At 41.5% G+C, this 24,203-nt stretch overlaps 1 protein-coding gene across 1 annotated transcript in view; it reads right to left on the minus strand.

Moving 5' to 3' along the window:
• Nucleotides 1-10,944: 10,944 nt before the first annotated feature.
• LOC124506375 (fatty acid desaturase 2-like protein FADS2B) overlaps nucleotides 10,945-24,203 on the minus strand; it is a 29,187-nt gene continuing 15,928 nt past the window's right edge. The window contains exons 5-12 of the mRNA XM_047072423.1: nucleotides 23,187-23,312; nucleotides 20,325-20,391; nucleotides 17,603-17,676; nucleotides 17,311-17,408; nucleotides 16,233-16,329; nucleotides 13,879-13,958; nucleotides 12,424-12,549; nucleotides 10,945-10,996 (exon numbers count right to left, since the gene is read on the minus strand). Coding sequence (XP_046928379.1) covers nucleotides 10,945-10,996; nucleotides 12,424-12,549; nucleotides 13,879-13,958; nucleotides 16,233-16,329; nucleotides 17,311-17,408; nucleotides 17,603-17,676; nucleotides 20,325-20,391; nucleotides 23,187-23,312 — 720 coding nt within the window. The remainder of the gene's footprint in view (nucleotides 10,997-12,423; nucleotides 12,550-13,878; nucleotides 13,959-16,232; nucleotides 16,330-17,310; nucleotides 17,409-17,602; nucleotides 17,677-20,324; nucleotides 20,392-23,186; nucleotides 23,313-24,203) is intronic.

The following is a 24,203-nucleotide window of genomic DNA, read 5'->3' on the forward strand; positions in this document are numbered from 1 at the left end:
TTGACACCCTTATTGTAGCATCTCAGAGGATACAGTTAAGCAGTGTCCACATTTCTGACCCCTAAAGGTGTAATAAAATAATTGTGTTTTTAAGCCCTTAAATTTGTAGAAATTTGTTATGTAGCCATAGATACAGATTTTGGAATTACGACAATACAGCCCTATTGAGAAATACTCACTTTCTCGGTCTTCCTAAACAACGCCGCAATAAATATCTTTAACTATATGGCGTATTAGACTGGAACTTTCATTTCCATAGATCAATTTGCAAGTCTGAAATTCTGAACTAAAGATATTTTCTTTGTTTTAAAAAGATACTGTCAGATTCTTTCTAGGTTGAAGTAACACTTCAGTTTTCCATTAACAATGGGTGAGAGCATGGGGTGACTGGGTGGCTCAGTCAGTTAAGCGTCCAACTTTGGCTCAGGTCATGATCTCACGGCTCATGAGTTTAAGCCTCGCATCAGGCTGTGTGCTGACAGCTCAGAGTCTGGAGCCTGCTTCAGATTCTGTGTGTCTCTTCTTCTTCTTCTTCTTCTTCTTCTTCTTCTCTCTCTCTCTCCCTCACTCCCTCTGTCTCCCTCTCTCAAAATAAACAAACTTAAAAAAAATTTTTGGAGGACGAACGATTGTTACATGAAGGTTCATTATAGTAGTCCCTTATGCATTTGAAAATTTTATAAATAAATAAATAGAAAGTAAATGAATAAAAAGTAGAGCAGGAGAATTCCTTGGGTGCTGGTTCCTCTGGTTCTATACTATCTCCTGGGATTCTTCTCAGGAGCCATCCGCCTATAGGCCGAGCCTGCAGAAAGGTTGGTGCAGAACCCCCTAAAACAGGGGCCACGCCTCCTCTGGTGGGTTCTTAGCCAAGGACCATGAAAACGAACAAACACCACCTCCAAGAGGTAAAACAGAGAAAGAACATGAGGATGAAGGAGGAATCCCAAAGACATTTGTCCTGGCAGAGCAGTGGGGATGCCTTCTTTGGGCCAGGGCCTAAGCCGCACTTGGCTACGAAGATAGACTCCTGGGTTCAAGTTCTGCCTCCACTACCCCCAACCGTGTGACCTTGGGCAAGTTGCTTAACTTCTCTGTGATTTCGTTTCCCCTCCTATAAAATGAAGATAATAGTATCAATTTATTGGTGAGGGTATGTGTAAATGACTGACACACAGTAAGTGCTAAATAAACGTTAGTATTATAATTATTATTGCCCGAACTTCCCAATAATCTATGGCAAAGGGCATGTGGGGAGGTCGGAGGGGACGCCTTTCCTTCCAGCTCATCCATAGACACAACAGGTTCTGGGCCAGGTAGTAGGGCTGGTGGGGATGCCATTCTCCAGCAGGAACTCACCCAAGTACACGTCTGCACTCTGGGTAGAAAGACACGCCCTCAAATGGGAAGGTCGTGAATCGTGAATCGTAGATGCGCAGTAAGAAGGAAGTGGATTCACTGCCGCTGCATCATTTGCCTCCAGCTTTTCCAACTTCTTTTCTCAATTGAGGCGCCTCTCGCGCGAGGCCCATACCCTGAACCCCTCCTTGTCGGTTCCCCATTGCCCCTCTCCCGCCAACGCCCCACTTTTTCTCCCAAATCTCTCACCCCACCCCCCACTCTGCGACTTCCCCAGCCACTTTCCTCATGCTGCTGTTACCCATCCTCCCTTTCCCCAACTCCCCAACCCCCCATCATCCCATATGACTCCCCCTCCTGCATCCTGACTGGGGCAGCTCCTGCATAGGGGCCCAGTGGCACCCACCTTGCTCCCACCATTTTTGACAGCCCTGGACCATCTTAATTTTATCTTTTATATTAGTCTCGTCTTCTTTATGAAATTGTCAACTCCTTGGGGGCAGAACAATGGCATGCCCATATTCCATGTGACAGCAGCACCTGGTAACTACAGTACTGGCTCTCCACAGTTATGTGTTGGATTGGATTCAGTTATCTCTCAAGTGGGCATCAGACATCCTTCTCCAAATATTACTCCACTGGATACCGCTGAAGGCTTTGACCTCGGAAATTCCAGCCAGACCCCGACCACGCACCCTCTGCAGGACCACTGTGTGATGTGGTGGGTGGCTTCAAGAGGAAAAAAGCAGTCCTTCAAGAAAAGTATTTATCCAGCACCAGCTCTGGGTGCAAGATAGAACAGTGGACAAGTCTGTCAAAAATCTGCTCTCAAGGACCCGGTGTCATTTTCCCGTTCTCCTTCCACTTTGTAAATGACAAAGACATACTTAAATGCACTCATTGCTTTGGGAAGCACTCTTCCAGCCTTCTGTATTAAAACTTATTTTCCAGTGAGATGAGATGACCAGTAAATAAGATAATTTCAGATGGTGTAAAGATTATGAAGGAAAGAAAACAGGTTACTGGTTAGGGAATCTAGGCAATGGTGGTGGGGCAGGAGGGTGGGGGGGAAGGCACATGGATTCTGTGCCTAAATTGGAGTGGATAGAAGGTGACCAGAATGATGAATAGGTACCTTTAGTGCAAACATCTGGGAGATTCCCAGTAGGTAGGACATCAAGTTCAAAAGTGCTAATAGAAGAGGAGAGGAAGCAAGAGAACAGTCAGGAAGCTAATGCAGTGACTCCTGAGAGCTGACCGGTGCCAGGCCTGGTTCTGATCATTTTAACATACATTGTATTTTTAAAACCTCAAATACATTCATCCTTTATCAATAAAGGAGATTCTCTCTAGGAAGAGGCAAGCTCATGATCACATGTTGGTTAGTAGCTGTGTAACTTTTAAGAACCCTAGTTTGGGACTCTGGTGACTGCACCCCTCTGGCTAGAAGCCCCCCACCGTGGCTTAGGGCAGCCTCCCTCCTTCCCTCCTCAGCTCTGCCTGGTCACGCCCCCATTAAATCATGTGTTGGAACACTAATTCTTTAGTGTAAGTCAATGTTTGGGTTTGTCCCCATGAGAAAGGGACCCAAATTGTTCTTGTGCAACCTTTTCCAACTCCTTGAGCAGAGTTCCAAATTACAGGCTTTAATAATTCCAGCTAGTTAGGCATTTTTTGGTCCTCATACTGAACAGAAAGCACGAGTATGACAGTTGGATTCTGAGCAGCAATTATTAAGAATGTTTATAATGCTTGTCATGAGCAACAGTAAGATCATTTACGGTTTTTCATTATTAGGTAGCAACATTTTGTGACTTTGGTCGTTGTGCTTAATTGGGAAATTTTGTTGGTAACATTGAAATATTCAAGCTCAAATTATCCAAAGGTTGGAGTTTACATTTTATTTTGGATAGGACATTTGTCTTTTGTAAATAAACTACTTAGTACATTGGAGAGACCTTAAAAGGTATGGAAAATTACTACCCACCACCCCACTCACCCGCCTCCATTTTGGGCCAAATGAGGGGTATGTGTCCTGGGAGAAGGGGTGGGGACCAAGGAGAGGGAGTTGGTAGGAGTTAGGTAGAGAGTAGTGGCTATTTACCAACTGACATGGCAGTGTCTCAATCTTTTAATAAATGATACAGCTGAACGGGCTGTTTCCCATTTCTGTCTGCAAGAATAGCAATGAAATCCAGACTTGTCCCTTGAGGTGGTGTAGACCAGGACTTTCCAGCTCATGTGTTCCAGCCCATATGAGGTCATCCTCAAATGCCGATATATTGATCCCCTCATCTCTCAGTTCAGCTGTCTGGGGCCCAGAGAACAGAGTCCAGGGTGGGCCCTCTTGGGCAGTGAGCATCCTATCCATTTACCCTGGTGTTTTAGATGAACATTTTAATTTTGTGTCTATGCCATTGCAGAAAAAACTTTGGGTGGTATGCAAATAGCAAATCCTTATGTCTACTTTTTATAAATGTTGACAAACTTGGAAACATTGGCAAAATCTTTCTTTTAGAATAAGGGAAACATGTTCAGGGCACATTCTTCAGCTTGGATATATCGTTTCTTCTTGAGATGAGCCAAACTCAGCTTTGCAAACTGAACAAAGTTCCACGAAATGAAACAGGCTTTCCTCTCTGATGCCTTCTCTCGGTATTGGACTTGTTTCCTAGCTGCTCCCCTAACTTTCTTCTTTCCCACCTTCTGCCTCCGACATTCCCTTGTATTTCTCACGAGGACCCAGTATACGTCTTTTTTTTTTTTTTTTTGCCGGGGGGGGGGCCTGTATTGGTCCCCACAGCTCAGCTGAAAATATCCTTAAGACTTTCTGTCAAATCAAGTCTCTCCCTCTACTCTTTTTTCTCAGAGACTTCTCTGAAGACCATGTCCGAGCTGGCATCTTTTGCCCTTATGTCCCTTCCAAGTCCCAAAGGGTGTTCTCTACAATTACCTGCTAGCCATTCACACTTAGATTTTCCTTCAGTAGCATAAACTCAAGATGTTTAAAAGCAGTCCTTTACTTTTGCTTCTCTTCTTCTTGTCAGCCCTTGGCTAATGTCACCACCTGCAACGTGAACTTTTGGTTGTCTAGATTCCCTAATGTTTAATTATGTGACATGTCCCATCGATCCAACCTCTACAATGTGTCCCATTCATTCCTTTCCATTTCATTATTTATCCCACCAGCTGAATACACATTCTATCTCCCACCCAGATTTTTGAATTAGTCACCTCACTGGCCTCCCTTCCTCCATGCCACTCATCTTCCAATCTTCCCTTTGTGTGGTTCCAGAAGGGTCTTTCCAGCTCATAGTTTCCCTGTGGACCCATGTAGTCTACTAAACCAAGCATATATTTTCCAGCCTGGCATTTTAGATTTTGTTTCAATGTGAACTCAGTTTAACTTCACAGGCATACCTACCATAGCTCTAATTAATTATTCATGAAAACATTTACTAGCACCCATTCAATGCCAAACAATGGGCAGATCAGTAATAAAATGATGAGTGTAGTGGGTGTACAGGCAGGAATAAGTTGTATCCGTAAGGTGCACAGGGGATCAGAACTTATCAAGAGAGACTTGGGGCGCCTGGGTGGCGCAGTCGGTTAAGCATCCGACCTCAACCAGGTCACGATCTCGCGGTCCGGGAGTTTGAGCCCCGCGTCAGGCTCTGGGCTGATGGCTCAGAGCCTGGAGCCTGTTTCTGATTCTGTGTCTCCCTCTCTCTCTGCCCCTCCCCCGTTCATGCTCTGTCTCTCTCTGTCCCAAAAATAAATAAACGTTGAAAAAAAAATTAAAAAAAAAAAAAGAGAGACTTAACCCGGTCAATTAAGTCTGGGAAAATGTCCCAGAGAGAACCATGCCTGTACAAATAACAGGAAATTATTTTTGAATGCTGTAGAAAAGCCAAGACAAACTAGACCCATTAAAAGTGAAGTTGAAGTGTAAGTGAGGGAAAAAGCTGGTGCACTAGTTCACAGACTCACACACCTCTATTCTGTTCTTTAAACAGTAGCTCGTTCCTACCTCAGGGACTTTGCACTTGCTTCTAATGATTCTGCTCATCAGAATCTCATGGCAGGCTCCTTCATGTTCTTCTCAAATTCACCTGCCCCTGACCGCCTTATCTAAACTAGTCCCCTATTTATCGTTCTTTCTTACAACACCCTGTTTATGTACTTTGTGGGTAATCATCTTGCTTTTTCTTCATTTTACTTATTGACTGTCTTCTCCAGTAGAATGTAAAATTCAAAAGACCAGTCTACCCACTCTTGATCACATCACATCACATCACATCACCTCTCCAATGCCTGACACATGGTAGGTGCTCAATAAGTATTGCTAAATGAAATAAATGTATATGAATAAGTGAAAAACAAAGAAAAATAAATGTGTGCATGGTGTTTATTGTTTTGAGTTAATAATTTTGCAGAAAGTTACATGCATTATATTCCCTTATAGGAAAATTCCCTTAAAATCCCTTCAAAGATGAAGCTGTTCCATGATGGTCACCAATTCTTTACTGAAGAAGAGGAATGTACTTTGTGGTTTGCATAATCTGAAGCTTATTTTTCAAAGTAAATTCCTGGAAATTTCCTTTGAAGCACATGCAAAAATCAGATGGACTAATAGACAGATAGGTAGACGATAGGAATGAAATGAGGTGAGTTTTATAAAATGTTAATGTTGAATTTAGGTGATAGATACTCAGATGTTCACTGTAAGATTCTCTCCAACATCTCTATTTGTAAAATTCCATAAACACTGTTGGGAAAGAAAAAGTACCTGAATATATTCCTGCCATCATGAGGTTTTATATTCGATCTTTTATACTTTCTGCATCTTTAAAGTTGATGATTAGCATGGAAATAGTCAAGAGAGTCCTTTATAATGTCCTGATGAAACAACAAATGGTATACTTATATCTGGTATGATTTTCCTTTTTTTAAAGTTTATATATCTATTTATTTATTTATTGTGAGAGAGAGCACACATGTACGGGTGCACACATGAGTAAGTGAGTGAGTGAGAGAATCCCAGGAGGCACCACACTGTCAGCACAGAGCCCAACACAAGGGTCGATGTCACAACCATAAGACCATGACCTGAGCCAAAATGAAGTGTCAGACGCTTAACTGACTGAGCCACTGAGGCGCCCCTGGTAGGATTTTCAACAGTGAGGCTTGTGCTGTCACCCAGTTAACCAGAGGTTGGCATAAGTAGAACCTCTGGCTCTCTGCTATCCCTCCAGCCTGAGATCTGGTGATTTTGGCTGGTCCCAGGGGATTTAACAGCCAAATGTGGAAAGTGCCTCAAGGGTGTTACTTGTCGCAACAGGAGAAATCATTTTCTGTCTTGTGACTCATAAGCTTCTCACTTGGTGAAAGGTGCCACTGTCATTATAAAAATGATTAAGTGTCTGTCCATCTTGTGTTTCTGTGTGACTCTATGGCCCTCTTGCTTCTGGTGGGTCTGGGATTGGAGGAACCTCATTATAACATAATAGCAATAATAAGCATCAGAATGGGTGTTCTCAGCTTATGAAACTCTTCCGTTTGCCTTACTCCTTTGTCCCAGTCACGCTATGATATGGACGGGCCAGCTAATACTAGGCACACCTGTTACAGAGATTGAGGTAGGAGGGTATAAATGACCTGGCCAATTTCGCTGTAGGGTGTTAAGGAGCTGAAATTAGGATCTGGGTTCTGACTTCTATTCCAGTCACTCTTATTTAATGCCCAACTGACAGTGCGTGCAAGTTCTCACTGCCTCATTTTACCAAGAAGAATGGTGCTTTTGAGGAAATAGGGTTTCAGGGAAGACCATATGAAGACAGCCACAGGGAAGACGAATTTTCCTTTAGCTGAATTCATGTTAAATCACCACAAAATCTCAAATCCGTTTCTTCATCCTGTTCCTCTACAGCTGATGCAGTGTCTATCATTTCTGAAAGCTTACATCTCAGCTTGCCTACTCCCAAGTGAAATTTTTTATGAGCAGGATACTCTTTTAGGACTGGTGAGTAGAAGTGAGTCAATAGGAATCTTTCTTTCTTCCTTCCTTCCTTCCTTCCTTCATTTCTTTTTCTCTCTTTCGGTATATTTTACTTTCTTTCTTCAATGTTTATTTATTTTTGAGAGAGAGAGAGAGCGAGAGAGTGCGAGCAGGGGATGGGCATAGAGAGAGGGAGACACAGCAGGTTCCAGACTCTGAGCTGTCAGCACAGAGCCCGATGTGGGGCTCAGACTCACAAACTGTGACATCATGACCTGAGCCAAAGTTGGATGCTTAACCGACTGAGCCACCCAGGCACCTTACCAGGAATCCTTTCTGAGTTGGTGCTGTGCCTGTCATATGCTCCTCTGGCCTTCCCTTCCCCGGGGCACCTGTTCCTGCTGAGGTGAAAAGATAACTATCTTAATGCTTATTCCATCACCTCCTGGCAAGTGATTGAAATTATTCCAGAAATGCCCACTGTCGGTATCTACTAATGTCACTTAATTCCCCTTTGCTTTGAATTCCTTGACTTGGAAATTAATGAAGGTTGACTATGGAGTCAGGCATCGCTGGGTCTGAAACTACTCCAGCCACGTCCCATCTATAACATCAGGCAAGTTGTTTGGCCTGCCTAAGCCCCAAGTTTTTCTTCTATAAAGTGAGATTAATTATAGGACTTGCCCCAAGGGGCTATTATGAAGATTAAATGGAATAATGTCTACAAAGGGGGTAGCTCAGTACTTACTGCTTAGTAGATGTTCTTATGTTTTGATGATAATTTTAATAATTCGGAGTTAGAATATAGAAATGCTTTTCATATATATGACATTTTTTTCCTTTCTATCAAATTAGAAAGAATTACATTCACATACTTGTCTTCCTCCTTTGCCTCCCTCTCTTCCTCCCTCCCTCCCTTCCTTCCACACATCTTTGTTATGCGTCTCCAACAGATCAGACACTCCCTACTCTCATGGATATTGCAGGCTGGGGTAGAAGACAAACAAATTAATGAATCACACAAACGAATGTACAATTTTACCTGTAGTAATTGTTACAGAGTGTATAACAATAGGCCTTGACTTACAATAGGCCTTTAGTGTGGAGGCTGCCCTGAGATCAGCAGGTGAGTGGCAGGTAACCAGGAGAGAAGAAGTGAGGGCAGGGAGGGTGACAGAGGGGTTCAGACACTGGGCTTAGGGGCAAAGACCCTGTAGCAGAGCAAGTGTCATGACTGGAAGAAGCCACTGGGGCCGAAGCAGAGGGAACAAGGGCCAGTCTGGTACAAGGTAGGGGAGGGCAATGGGGAGGGGCCAATGCAGGCAAAGTCTGTTGGCCATCTGAGGGTTGGCTCTTTATTCCAAGAGCCATGAAAACCCATTGAACAGTTTCAGGTAAGGCTGTAACTCAATTCTCAGGAGTCATGTAGTTTAAAGACCCAGAAGTCTGGCCCGGCAAGCCACCTTCATTCAAGCGGCCATAGAACAGAGAGGACAGAAATGAAATACCCTGAGGACTGACCATCTAGATTCTCCCTCAGTGCTCAGTGTTGTGGGAAGCTGTGAACGTGACAGGCCTTGGTTCTCCTTCTCCAGGAGGCTTGTTGAACAGGTAATAAAATGTAGTCACATTCCTCACCAAGTGCAAATACCTGTCAGCACAGGGTGAGGGAGATAAATTAGTTGAGATAGTTCATGAAAATGACTACTATGCTGACTTGGGACACCTTAAGCAGGTTAAAGTTTACCCACCATAAATTTTTATTCTTACCTAGCAACTTGCTTGAACTAATTTCACATGTTTTCCCTACAAAATGTGTCAAAATCTCCCAGATGTGTTCAGTCCCACAGTAACCAATTCCATTCAGGCAACTGCCAAGTGGTCTGGTCTCAACACAGAGAGGGATGCCTTTGAGTTACTGAGTCTGTCCAGGGAGAAGTCGACTTGCTATTTCTAGTGACCAGGAGGAGAAACAGGACTTGAGCACCTCTGGGGGTTGGACCAGACGAGGCAGAGAAAACAACCACCATCCCCCACACCCACTTGCAGCCCTGATTTCCGGCAGGAGAAATCACTTATAGATCCACCAGTAGGTGGAATATGGGTTATGGCCATATCCATTAGGGCTTATATTACAAAGAATCATAAAACCAATAAAGCCTTTCTTCCTTTCTATCCTCTGCTTAACTTCCCTGTTCAATATTATTACCATTTCAATGCTCCTCCCCCCCCAACCAGTTCTTGCTTTCCTGGCTTTGACATACATGGTTAACTCCCCTGGACCTGTGAGTCACTTCACATACTGTCCTTCATTGCCCCATCTTGTACCTCTCTGGCCCCTGCTCCCTCTGCTTCAGTGCCAGTGGCTTCTTTCAAGTCATAACACTCACTTCTGCCACAGGATCTGTGCTCCTGAACCTGGGGATTTAATTAAGAACAAAGAAAAAGAGTATTTTGCAGGGTTTGGAGTAAGGGAATGAAATGCTTCCTGGTAGCATTTCAGACAACAGATAAATCCCTAATGCTGACTTGCCTGGAGCTGCAGATGGGAGTTTATACTGTTTGCTTTCCCTCCTCACAGCGAGGGTGAGCTCCAACATGACCCCATGAACAGATGAGCAAAAGCACCAAAGCCAGACATCAGTATGGTCTTGAGAGTGTCCACTCATCCTTCTAGCATTGAAACTCTCTTATCTTAAGAAATGCATAACTCGGTGCTAAGCTTGGAAAATGCCTTGACACAGCCTGGGGCCTACATTACAGAAAACAAATCTCTTTCCTTCATCAGAGTTACTCAATAGCAAGGCACAGTATTTCCGCTCTTGTGGGTAGGAATTAGGCAAATCAGTCTTATACTCAGGACCAGTTTATGCTTTAGCAGAAGGCCAGTAATGCTAAAATACGGAAGCTTAACCTCCTGTGTCAGTGGATATTGGGCCTGGTTGTAGGGAGCTCCTTAAGAGATTTTATAAGTTGGAAGAAAAATACATACACACCATAATTACACATATGCCATTACAATAAGAAAACTCCAAAGTGAAGATTGAAACATTTAAGGAGACTTTAATGTTAATTATGTTTAATTTTTAGAGAAAAAAGAGGCTCACACATTTAAGTAAGGAATAAGCAAAAATTTGTATGGTCAGCAGAAATTTCTTAAATACACCATCTCTTCTAAGGGCAACCGTGCTGTTTTCCCAAGTGTCCATCAGAGGTCTCTCTTTTTTCCCACTTCTTCTTCTAGCCAGTTTCTCAGTAAGACTTTTGCCTGGTTCCCTTGCATATGCCCCAGTGATGGAGATGATCTGATTAGGTCTATTAGTAGGACTAAGTTCAAGATTCTATAGAAGAAATAAAGAAAATTGGCTCCCATTTCCCTTTTGGTCCCCTAACCATCTTGTGTTTCCATTGCTTTGCAATTGCAGGGAAAACCTTCAGGGAAGGGGTTATCATGTGCCCTTGGGGTTCACACTCCTGTCACCACATGTATGCCTATGGCACCAGCAGGTAAGCAGGAAAGAGCTCTTGCACATCATCAACCCCCTTCAGAGACACAGCTACATGTGTGTCAAGGTTGATGCTCTGCTTCATGATTCATAGTAAGCATCCATCCAGAGGGTTGCAGATTTCTTCAAGTCCCTGTGGGAGAGGTAAACAAAATCATCAGTAGATGAGGCTTTAATGTAAATGGAGATGCGCCATGGACCATGCACTCCTTTACTTGGCTCAGGGAAATGTTGTTATTTTCAGTTATGGCTGAAAGATGTCTTTCCTGTTGCCCAGTGGAGGGAAACAAATACACTGCATTGCATGTTAGCAGATGATTTCACATTTCCTTTAGGGAGGGGGTTCAGTTTTTCTTTCATTTTATTCTTTTTTGTACCCCAGACTATCCACAGTCCTTTTCCCTTGCATTAAAAAATAAGCTTCTCTGAATCTCTGTAAGATAAAGCATATACCTCTATACCAACCCATCCTATTACACACTCATCATATTTTACAATGTGAAAGGTGTTTTTCTAGGCTCTGGGAATACAGCAGTGAGTAGGAGCAACATGAGTCCCACCTATGTGGAGTTCCTCGTCTAGCTTGGGAGACACGTATTAAATAATTTATTACCCACGATGTTATTTGTTCATGATTGTGATAAAGCTCACAAGTGAAGAGAAGCTTGTGCTAGAGCACCTGCAAAAGCAAGTGACAGGTTGAGTCCTGGGGTTGAGGAAAGACCAAGATGAGGAAAAGGCATTTATGAGCCTTGGAGAAGGGATGGAAATCGACAAGGTTTTATGAGGGGAGGCCATGGACTGGAAGAACATTCTAGGCAGAACATAAGGGGACAAAGGACAGGAGATGGCAAGGGACAGGGAGTTCTGTAGCAACTGAAGAAGGGCCAGATCTCTGGAGGGCAGAAAAGTAAGATGGGCATGGTGAAGAGTATGTAACTGGAGGACCATCTAAGGGTCAGATCAGGCCAGGCCTGGCCTAGTTGGCTTCATTCAAGACACTGGCAATTTTTTTCCTAATTCCAAAAGACAGGGAAACTTACTAAAGTCTGATCAAAGGCTGTTAATGTTCTCTGTGGAGCTTTGAATGCACCAAGATGAGTACTGACTTTCAGTTCTGGTGGGTTTCTCTGCTCTTGGTCAGTCACCCTTCCCTGATCCATACAGTTATGTCCCTGGACCCTGTAGGCATTTAGTTTGCAACTCTGGACCATGATTTGAGAGTCCCTCCCAGCACATAAATTCTAAAGCAGGTCAAGGTTCTGTAGGGGATACAGAGTCAAATAACATGCAGCCCTTGTTTTAAGAAGCTTGATACTTAGTAGTAGGGTAGCAAGGCATTTTCACTAAGAAGTGCCCACAAGGCAGTAGGTAAATGGTAAGAATTATTTTTTAACATTGCATTTTTGATGTTCCCTGAAGGGTCTCATGTCCATGCTGGGCATACAGATGTCCCTTAATAAATAGCTTATGGGTAAGTGATTCACAAGCCAGTGAATAGTGTGGAGACAAGCAGTGAGGGGGAAATGAGAGCTACGAGCTGAGAGACTCTGTAATTACCTGGTGATATCTCCAAATGCTTTCAACAGGGGCTTGTTCACATACTGCAATCCATGCTTGGCACACAGCGACCTCACCAAGGGTGCCACCTTGTGATAATTATGGCATGGCATTGTGGGAAACAGACTAGGGAAACAGATACAGGAGATACAAAACTTAGATCAAAGGAGCAACTTGAAGGAGTTTTTGTTCCCCTATTATTGGATAAAACTCTATTAGCAATGCAGACCTTGACATTGTACAATACTTCTGTTCCAGGAAGCTCAAAATCTGTTGCCAGAACACTCCAATCTTATCTCTCAACCCTCTGTAAGCCCTGTGGGTGGCTAATGTTTGGGAAGACCTAAGAGAATTACCTCTATCAAATATATTAATTTGACCAAGTCATATGAAAGTATAAGATTTTCTACCATTCTGAATTATCTAGAGAGCTGGAGGGGTGCCTAGCTGACTCAGTCAGTGGAGCATGGAACTCTTGATTTCAGGGTTGTAAGTTCAAGCCCCACACTGAGTGTAGAGATTACTTAGCAATTAATTGCCTGTGAGCTGGAGATACCCCCCCTCCAATTCTGTCTCTGTCTCTCTCTGTGGATACCTCTAACTCCTGTACAATAAATAAGTGAGTATTCAGTAAGTTTTAGTCAAGGTGTATGGGGGAAAGTTCTAAGATAGGAATAAGAAGGGAGGAGAGATGGGTTTTATTCAAGGCTTTTAATTACCAGCCAGGTGAACTTTTTAGGTTTTAAACTTTACTTTGATAACATATGAATAATAAGCTTTCTTGTTTTGCTGAGATTTTAAAGGAATACCACGAGAGAAAGGATGAGAAAATCCCATGAATAGGTATAAGAACTTTTTCCTTCTCTATCACAGATACAGCTTAGATGAAGAGGAAAGATGAATAGGAAAGTCTCTTCCTTGAATATTCTGCCGCGATTGACTTTCAAAGTACTATCGTTTTCTCCTTCTTTGGTACATGTGCACATAACTACCTATTGGTAAAGTAGTTCAAATATCATTTGGAAATTGCAGCAGAAACTGGATTTCAGTTGATTGTTTTGTAACCTTGGCTCTAAAGATATAGATACAGGTTGATATTAAAAATAAAAATTAATTTCGACATAACTTTGTTACACAAGTATCATGATTTTTCTTGGGTTTTGCCAACAAACCACATGCAAAGAAAACAACCACCAATTCCTAAGTCCTTGGGAATCTATGAACTGAGTCATTGTTATTTTTCCAAGATTTCCCTCCATTTACTCAATTATTACGCCTTATGCTTTTCTTTCTTCACTTTCTTACCTTTGAAGTTAATAGAATTTAGAGAATTCTGATTCATTTTTTCCCTCTGAAATCCCTAGTCTAGGGCTCTGTTCTGGACTGTATGGAGGGTGGGGGACTGTTATAAGTGACAGCCTTTGCCTTTTATCATGGACTGTTTCTATCACTCACTGGTGCTCAATCTGGAAGTTCAGATGCCCAGTGAACCAGTCATTGAAAAAGGACTGTTCAACATTACAGGTGGCCAAGACCTGCAAAGAAAAAGCTTACATTAGATGTAAATAAGCCCAATGTCAGATTAAACAAATTAAACCTTTATTTATTCTCTTTAAGTCAATTAGTCAACAAGTATCTATTTTCTGTAAGAAACTTTGAAGGATAAGAAAGATACACAGTGGGGCCCCTGGTGGCTCAGCGCATTAAGTGTGCAACACTTGATTTCAGCTCAGGTCATGATCTCGCGGATCATGAGTTTAAACCCCTGGTCAAGCTCTGCACTGACAGTGAGAAGCCTGCTTGGTATTCACTCTTTGTCCCTCCCCCCAACCCACACTGTTTCTCTCTCTGTCTCAAAAAATAAATAAACGTTAAAAAAAAAAAAAAAGCACAGTGTCAGGTCTCAAGGAGCTTATGATTTATATAGGCTTTTAATTATAGCTTTATAATTTAAAAAAAAAGTGATAAGAGGGGCCCCTGGGTGGCTTGGTCGGTTGAGCATCTGACTTCAGCTCAGGTCATGATCTTGTGTTCGTGAGTTCAAGCCCTGCATTGGGCTCTGTGATGACAGCTCGGGGCCTGGAGCCTGCTTCATATTCTTTCTGCCCCTCCCCTGCTCATACTCTGTCTCTCAAAAAATAAAGCGTTAAAATTTTTTTTTCAAAAAATAAATAAAAAGATGATAAGACATATTGCTAAGAAGTTTATGCAATGCAATAGATATGAAGAAGTATGTGGGATTTGAGGGGCTAAGTCACCATCAGCCCTTGGATACAGAAAGCTAAGGTGTCACGAATGATGACTGGCAAATGGGAAGTGGGATTGTAGGATTTGTGTAGAGACTGTAGAGATTAGAATACCATTTCCATACAGTACATTTGAAGGACTTCTAAGTGAGAAGTAAGGCAGTTAATTGTTCGACCATGGGTTCTGAGAATAGAAATGCATTTCAGTAGAAGTAGTTTCCTTTGAAATCTAATGTATTTTATTTACACATTTAAAACCATTATCCTTAGAAGGAGTTCCTAGGCTTCTCTAGGCTTCCAAGATTAAGAATCTTTATGATTGCCATTTTATTCACTGCCTTTCTAAGGTTGGGGTTGTCGCTATTTTGAATGTCATTTTTGTGATTGTTCTATGTCAGTGTTTCTCAGAGTGTACTTCAGAGCACCCCAGGGTTCTCTAAGAACCTTTCAGGAGATCTGCAAAGTCAAAACTACTCCCAGAATACCTCTAATGCAGCATTTGCATTTTTCATTTCCAATTTCTGATGCTTGTGCAGTAGATTTTTTTTTTCCAGAGGACTCTAAACCTAGAATGGCATCATCAGTTTGATGTTTAAAATGTACTGGCTTTATTCTTTTTGTTTTAAAGTTAATTAATAAATAAACTTTTAAAAGTTCTCAGTTTTAGTTGCAACTATAGTAAATATCAATGGCTATAACCCACATTAAAAAAAAAAAAGCTCATTGAGGTCCTCAAAAACTTGTAAGAGTATAACTTTGCAGAGTGTAAGGTGGTCCGTGACCAAAAAGTTTTAGAACCAATACTCTGCTTTAATGCAAGGTCCACTGAATTTGGGAATGAGCTTGGAGAAGGAAGTGGTATAATCATGGCCTAACCACTGGAAGGCTTAGGAGTCAAGGGGATTCTATACTGATCATAAATCTGTTAATCATTAACTGCATGCTCAAAGAGCATGCCATGTCTCCTCTCTGGGTCTTTCTACCTATAAAATGACGTGAAGTGACTTCCAGGGACCATCTAGGTGTAAAATTCATTTTGTGATTCTAAGAGCTCAGATTCACTTGAAAGACTGGGTCGGGTGGGAGACAGGTCAGCAAATGTTTTCTATAAAGTGCAAGACAGTAAATATTTTACTTCTCTGTCATAGTTACTCTGTTTTTCTTTTATAGAATGAAAGCAGTCATATATAATATGTAAATGTACAAGCATGGCTGTGTTCCAATAAAATTTGATTTACAAAAGCAGGCAACGAGCTCCATATGGCCCTTGGACCGTAGTTTACTGACACTTAGTTTAGAGCAAAGGCTCTGAAATCAGACTGCCCAGGTTTAAAACCTGCTTTCTACCACTTACTAGCTGGGCAATATCATACAAGGTACTCAACTTCTTCATGCCTTAGTTTTACCATCTGTAAAGTGGTAATAATCATAGCACTCGCAAAGCAGTGGGCAGTGCCTGCCTCTTAGCAAGCATTTCATAAGCATAAATTATTATCATCTGAGGTAACTAGACTCTAAATCAGTATAATCAGAAGGACCTTTTCCCAGGAACTCCACCATTACCTGAGCGCTGAGCCAGTCCCGGTTCTCCTCTTTGCTTATTCTCATAGGTACATGGCTCATCTGGGTAATATATGCTACCCAGGGACTTTCGAGAAACCTTTCAGAGAATAAAAGGAGAAAGTGATGACTTCTTGGGTGTTTCAGTTCCCAACACTGGGCTGGCACAACTGCTGGAAGATCTGGCTGAGCAACTGAGGAAACGGAAGGGAATCAAAGGTTCCAATAAAATGGAGGTCACTTGTTTTCCTCTTTGGAGGCCCTTTATGTGTAGAGATGACACACTGGGTTTTGGGCACAAAACCAGCCTTGCAGCCTGATGTATGAGTGCAGTGACCCCAAAGTTTTCTGTAGCATTGGTGCAAGGATCAAAGGATACCTAGGGCATATGCAAAGTGATCGACAGCCTCGGCTTTGCCATCAGGTAGAACTTGGCTCAAGTTCTGGTGTGGCACTGCCACTGGCCCCTACTTGCTCTGTAAGTTTGACAAATGACCTAACTAACTCTCTGAGGTTTCGATCCCTTAGCAGAAAAATGAAGATGATGCTATCTACATTACAGGGATGTGCAAGGATTACATCAAATAATATAATGCAGGTAAATCCTTTATCAAAGTTGTGATGCCTAGTAGTTGTCAATGGCATTATTATGTAAGATTTAGGATAATAATGTGAAAGAATGGGAGAGGAATAAATTGGGAATTTGAAGAGAGCTGTTTAGTCTGAAGCCATTTTAGTTTTGGGGAAATCTCTAGTCATAAAGACTGTCCTTCCATTATTCTTGGCGAGGTTATGGTGTCCAACTGGATTACAATTCTAAAGAACTTGGGGATCAGATGGAATTCTTCAATTGAGAATTAAGTATGTAGGAAGAAAAGGACAAGATTGGGCAAACTCTTTTTTCAAACGACTCTTCTTATTCAACTATTTCAACTTAAAAAAAAACGTTTTTATGGAAATGTCTCAGCTACGGAGCTTGGGCATGGTGTTCCAATCTTCTGCTAATCACAAATATCTCAGGTAAGGAATGTAGGAGAATCATATAGGTTATGGGAATAAAAGAATATTCTTGCTTTCTTACTTGACCAAAAATATGAGCAATATGGTTCCGAAGATTCCATAAAAAGGGCCAAACATGATAAAATAGTGGATATAAAAGCTGCTGACCCAGGCAAACTCCTGCAGAGAAAAGTAATTGACAGTTAAATGCCCTGGACACAATTTCATTTCCCCTTCCCCAGGTTAGGGCCCCTTCTCATACTGGCTAAATCTTATGCCTTATTGCTCAAGGAAGCTGCATCTAGAAGGAACCAGGCATTTTCCACCCCTTTTTCTACCTGATCTAGCTTCAGAGGATGAGTCAAGTTACTCACCACCCAAGACTTTTGGAGGTATATCATTTCCATGGACATCAGGTTGGCATACACAGGCATTAGGAGAAAGAGCCCAACTGAAAAAGAACACAAAAGATGGTGAGTAAAAGATGATGTAAGTAAGCAGAAATCTATCTCCTTAACATGCTACTCCTGGAATGTTGCCCCTGAGAAGGGATGCAAAGTGGAGATCCACAACCACTTTCTGGACTCCATGGAGTTCTTTGAGTCTCTGAGGCTGAACCAGGTTTTGGGTCAAGCTCTCTCAAAGAGACTAAGAGGAAGCTTTGAAGATTTGAATCATTCTTGATGGAGCAACCCAGAAGAGCTTCTGCTGCAAAATTTCAAACTTTCTCAAGGTCCATGGAATCCATCATCATCACAATTTTAGGAATGGGCCCTGTCACAATATGTCAAGGTGGCAGAAACACAGAACCTGTACTCACTTTCTGACCAGATGGTTATTTACCTGCTTCTCCAGGACCAGGGGGGCTGTCTAGAGCACAAAGCAGTGTGTTGGAGTCCTGACTTTAGTCGAGCCCTCTTTCTCCACTAGGTCTCAATACTGGGTTTCTGACTCTCAAACTCTACAAACTCTTAGCATGAATGATTTGGTCCAACCTCCACACTGAGATATTTCAACAAACATGAGCATAGTTTTTAACAGTTCAAGGCCATGCCTCTGGGATGACCCCAGCCCCCTTACAGTTCTGCCTGAGAAAGTTCAACATTGCCAACTGAATTTACTGTTTGTTCTAGCCAAAGCTGACTGCAGGCCTCAGGCTTAGACTATTTCTGTTAGAAAACTTACAATTGTAAAATACTTTCTCTGACTCTTTGTGATTGATCTTCTACAACCCATAAATGCCTTTATCAAAGACCTGAGAGTCATTCCTTTGAATGTAGTAAAATCAGGATAGGACCCTATCTCCCAGCCTCTGTACGGGGGGCAATAACCTGACATTTTTGTCTATGTCCCAGTAGGACAGTATTTTTTTGGTTGAGAACCACTGATCTAAAGTAAATGTTTGGGGGCTTCCCTAATTTTGTCTCATTTCTCAAATGCGTAAGCATGTTTAGGACGAGCATAGCTTGGGGTTCCACAAAAACTTTCTTTGTGAGTTGGTATGGGTTTGAGTTTGGTTAAGAGCAAAGTATTTTTGCTTATGATATTTTATCATAGTCAGAATTATTTAGCTTCCCTATTTTCTTTCAAGCCAGAACACATATTCAGGTTTATATATATTTCTTTCAAGCCTGAACACGCATATATATTATATATATATTTGTACATACATATGATTTTCACTTAAATTGGGTGAAAATATCATAAAAGATTTCCAGTGACTTGTGGTTTTGTTGTTGTTGATTTTTAGAGGAGGGGCAGAAAAAGAAGGAGAGAGACTCTTAAGCAGTCGCACACTCAGCACAGAGCTCAACTTGGGGCTCAATCTCATGACCCTGGGATCACGACCTAAGCCCAAATCAAGAGTTGGGTACTTAACCAACTGAGCCAACCAGGTGCTCCATGTGACTTGTGTTTATGAAGTGGGCATTTAAACATTTGCAGGATTACTGAACCTCAAAGATTGGTTAGAAATGCCCTGTACTTTCCACTGAGAAACTGAACACATGTCTTAACAGTTATTATTGCTCCTCTTGAAAGCTTTTTAATTTTAGGTTTATTTATTTATAATCTCTGTACCCAACATGGGGCTCGAACTCACCACCCCAAGATCAAGAGACACATGGTCTGCCAACTGAGCCAGCCAGGAACCCTGAAAGCTTTTTGATACACAAGATACCAGTTTAGAAATTAAAAATCCTTTATGTTACAAAATATACTTTGAATGATGGAAGGTTTCCTTTGTGTTTTAAAATATCTTTACAGTTGATTGTTCAAATACTGGCTTTCTGTAAAAAAACTTATCATGATAATTTAGACTGTTTGCATTAGGATATCAATACATTTTGTTGTTTGGGTAGTTTTAATTACTACCTTACACACACACACACACACACACACATATTCTGCAGCTGTATGTAGACCATGGGAGCAACCCGCTTCCTCTCACACAGTAGCTCTCAGGTGCCGTTTATTCCTGAGCTTCTATATTCTCTGGCTTCATAATGTCAGTGCTTTGGCATTCTTTTCCTATTTTTCCTCCCTATCAAAATACCATTATTCTTTTCTTCTTGACAGGTGTTTAGTTTTCCTATGATAGTCTCAGATGCAAGGCTTAAATTGGCATTCTGACTTCATCCCTCTTGAACTATCTCATTAGACGCACATTAGAAGTACCTATTTGCAGGATGCCTGGGTGGTGCAGTCAGTGAAGCTTCCGACTTGGGCTCAAGTCATGATCTCATGGTTTGTGAGTTCAGGCCCTGCATCAGGCTCTGTGCTGACAGCTCAGTCTCAAGCCTGCTTCAGATTCTGTGTCTCCATCTCTCTCTCTGCCCCACTCCACTCACACTCTGTCTCACTCTTTCTCTATCAAAAATAAATAAATATTAAAAAAAATTTTTTAAATACCTATTTGCTTTTTTTGCTTTCCTTTTCAGACTTTTGCCCCCAGGAAGTCTGAAATAAGACATGCTACTTTTCCAAGTCACAATAAAACATGGCCTGGTCTCTCTGTGAGAGCATTGCTGTTGTGCCGTCTGGCTTGACAACGGCTTGCTTCAAGGACACGGTATGATAAGGAAAGTGGCTCCAAGGACTCACCCATGTAGAAACACAGGTGCTGCTTTTCATAGTTGATGTAACTGATTTTCTTCTTGCCATTCTGAAAGGAGAGAGCATAAAACTAAAATAAGAGACAATGCTTGTGGTCGTTAATACTCAAGAACATTGCTCTGTGTGTGTGTGTGTGTGTGTGTGTGTTTAAAATCTCTATGGAAAGAGCCATATGGTCAGAATTTGTTGGCTGTCACACTTGAGGCACTAGAAGAACAAGAACTGGAATAAGAGAAAATATTGCAGCATCTTTTTTCTTTAATTAAATGTGGGTAATTCTTGCATTTGACTACGGGGATTGTGATTTTTTAAAAATTCCTATGGTAGCCATTTTGAAATTTTTTTGTCCTTCTATGGAGTGGAGTGGTGATCAAAAGGGAATATTTCTGATGGGTTTTCCAAGCTTCTCTTCACTATGGTGTTTAGAAGTCTGCCTGAAGCTCAGTCTCCATCTCCATTCATTCATTCAACAGATATTTGTCAAATAGTCATGTGTAGAAGATATAGGCATGGCCCCTCTTATCTGTCCCATCTTCTCTCCTTTGTGTTCTCACTGTGGATCTCACACTGTGATGGACTATTTATAAGGTGCAATGATATTACTAAATCTTAATGCTGGTAATTCGATTCACTTTCTAGAGGAGTCTCCTTAGTTAATTTATTGTATGCTTAGTGCACAAGGACAGCAAACACCCTGAGGGGAGGCATAGAGGTAATGGTTAAACTTCCAGTACCTAGTAAACATACAATTAATGTTCAGTTGAAAGAAAGAATGAATGAATAAAAATTTACATCTGCTCTATAGTTTTATGGTATGTTCACTTGGTCACAATACTATGGGAAGTGATTGATTTCTGCTGTCCCCCATTCTGCTGATACCTTCCCTCCTACATATAGATATCTTTTTGTATTTGGATGGCAGGGTTGACCTTTTCTTCTCTTACTATGATAGGTAAAAATAAATAGCATAATGATGATGTAATAAGAACCATTTCCAGTTACTCTCAAACCTGCAGACATTTAAGTAGTGGGAAACATGGGGAAAAGAGCAGGTGGAAATTCCTGGGAGCTGGCACACCTAAACAGAGGACTGATTTTGAGTATCACTCCAAAGGAGGATTCTAAGTCTTTCAGAACATGAGCACAGAACCTGGAAAGTAGAATGCTTGAAGAAAATGGTAGAAATATGACAGTAAAATGAGAATGAAGAAAAAGTTCAGGGCTCATCAGAACCATTTTTTATGTAAAACAACTGAATTTTAGAGTTTAAATAATTTCAAGCAATGTCTCGGACAGTAGTAGCTCTGCAACTGTATTAAATGGAGCCCTAGGGTCTAGGGAGATGTTGACGAGCAACTGTAAAACTTGGAGAGGTGACCTCCACCATTTGTGAAGAGGCAGCATGCATACTGAACATAGCCTTAAGGAGGTACTTCTGGGGAGGGGCAGCCTGCTTCATAAAATTCAGTAAGACAAACCCTTCTTACTCTGTGGGGATGATTAGAGAAATCAAAGTATCACACTTTTGTTGATGAGCGTAGGAGTCCACAAACATCAGGCAAGTCCAATTTGTTTGTGGAGCCATTGTCAAAAGCAACTGATTTGTGATGGCAGCCAGAGATTTTTTTTAAGATTATTTATTTTGAGAGAGACAGAACAAGCAGTGGAGGGGCAGAGAGAGAATAGGAAAGAGGATCCAAAGCAGGGTCCCTGCTGACAGCAGTGAGCCTGATGTGGGGTTCAAACTCAGGAACCATGAAATCATGACCTGAGAGGAAGTCAGACGCTTAACCGACTGAGCCACCCAGGCACCCTCAGAGACTTTTAAAAATCTAGTCAAGGGATTGTTTCCTAATTCAGTGGAGAAGAAAATCGGGTCTTCCAAAGCTGGGAAAGCTTATTTTCAAAAAGTTGCACAACTTTTGGTTTATGTAGCACAAACCACAGGCAGCAACTGACAGAGCTATTCTTACTTTTAATAAAACTCCTAAGTTGTTTTAGGAAATAGCAGCCTCTTCCTAAGCACCGGAATCTTGGGATCTACCATTTCCCTAGAGGGGGGAGATCTTTCTGTGATTATCCTCATACCTCCTTTGTTGAAGTAAGACTTTCTCCTAAAAAAAATTTGGTAATAGTCCTTTACATGATGATTTTAAGTTGAGGCTAAATAAAATCAATAACTGAAAAATTCTGGAGTTGACTTTACCCTCCCTTTTCTATTGTTTAACAAGTCCAAATGAGAGGTGAGATCTCTAAGTGTCTTAGAAAACATTTGGGCTGTGGTTCATGTTTAAATGAACAAAATGAACATGAACTAAAAATACCAGCACAGCCTTTCCTCACTGAGCTAGACTTAGTTGAGATAGCTAGTTATTCAGATATTTGTGATTTAGTGCTTATTGGATGTACTGATAAGTTTTTTTCTGAGCGAATGTCTCATCCTCGTCCAACTTTGGAAAGTCATTGCCAACCTCAGTCATGTGGTTTCACTACCTAACATTAACTTTTGTTGCCTTACAAGTAGTGAGGGCCACTGGGCAGGGATCTGTCTATCACCAGGATTGCTCAAGCAGAGTGATACGGGTTATCATATTTCCTGCTGTTGGAGGTTGGCGACATGTCCTTTCAAGTCACAGAGTCCCATGCTTCACATCTTCTTCTATTCATACAACCCCAGAATCAGTTACTTCACATCTCTATACCAGACATAAAAGAAGGAGACGTGTTCTGAGAACATGCTTGAAGTGGGAACCCTCAGCTCGATCTTTCCAGGACAAGACCATAGACATTTCCAGGAACCACTTCCGGGAACATTTCTCATGTTTGCAGCAGCTCTAAACATACCTGGACAGGCTTCAAATATCCATTCACAAAAAGTGGGCCTGTATTAATATCTGGGTCTTTGGGGTAGATGTTTGTTTTTACATGATGTTGGAAGTGTCGGTGATTCCACCAGCATGTTGACAGGCCCTGAGGAGAAGAGAGGGTTCATTAGCTGCAAGATTTCTCTCCTGGGATGTCCTTTGCTCTCAGAGTTTTCTGCATGCATCTCCAAAGTCAAAGTAAGATATCTGAGCTTCTGGAACTTGTTCCCTGACTGCTGGGTCACAGAATGGCTCATTGGACAGAGCCTTTCAAAGCCTACAATCAAATAATCATGGGATCCAGGAACACAAATTCAGGCTAATGCAACTCCTGATCATGAAAATTCACAAAAACCGGTAAAATGAAATGTTTTTCCAACCTTTATTTTGGGTGGGGGTCCTAATTTAAAAAATCCTGAAGGTAGGAAGGGCAGTTAGTATTCTTATTTTACAAATAAAGAAAATTCAACTCTAAAACTTTAATTAGCTCTCGGGAAAAAATGGTCCTAGGAATCCTGCTTTAATCAGTATTTCAAAGAATCATGGATCTGAAATGATTTTGTAGGGGGCTTGGCTCAGATTCTTGCATGTTCAGGCTTCAATGATCTCATATAAATATAAATGAGAATAAAAATATTTTAACTGATGCCGAGTTCAAATCATCCCTGATTAGGTTGCTTATGATTTTCTTTCTCTCAATGACAGTATAAAGGTTTTAATAGAGCAAGGATTTGGTAGCACATCAATGTGGTTTCATACCCTGGATATATAAATACTGCTGTGTGGCTTGGGTAAATTTCACCCTCTTTGAGGCTCTATTCCATCTGCAGTAATGACATTTACCTCCATGGGTTGTTTGGGGAGACATGAGATGATGTATGTAAAATGTTGGCATACTGAGATATTCAATTTCTTCTCCTTTCCCCTATTACATAAATTATTACATAAGAATAAGCAGCATTTGGTTTTTATTGCATATTTGATATATCTCAATAAC

Source organism: Lynx rufus, unplaced genomic scaffold (assembly GCF_022079265.1).
Source record: "Lynx rufus isolate CCGP_SWC_20201006 ecotype Redwood Valley unplaced genomic scaffold, mLynRuf1.p SCAF_9, whole genome shotgun sequence".
Lineage (NCBI taxonomy): Eukaryota > Metazoa > Chordata > Mammalia > Carnivora > Felidae > Lynx > Lynx rufus.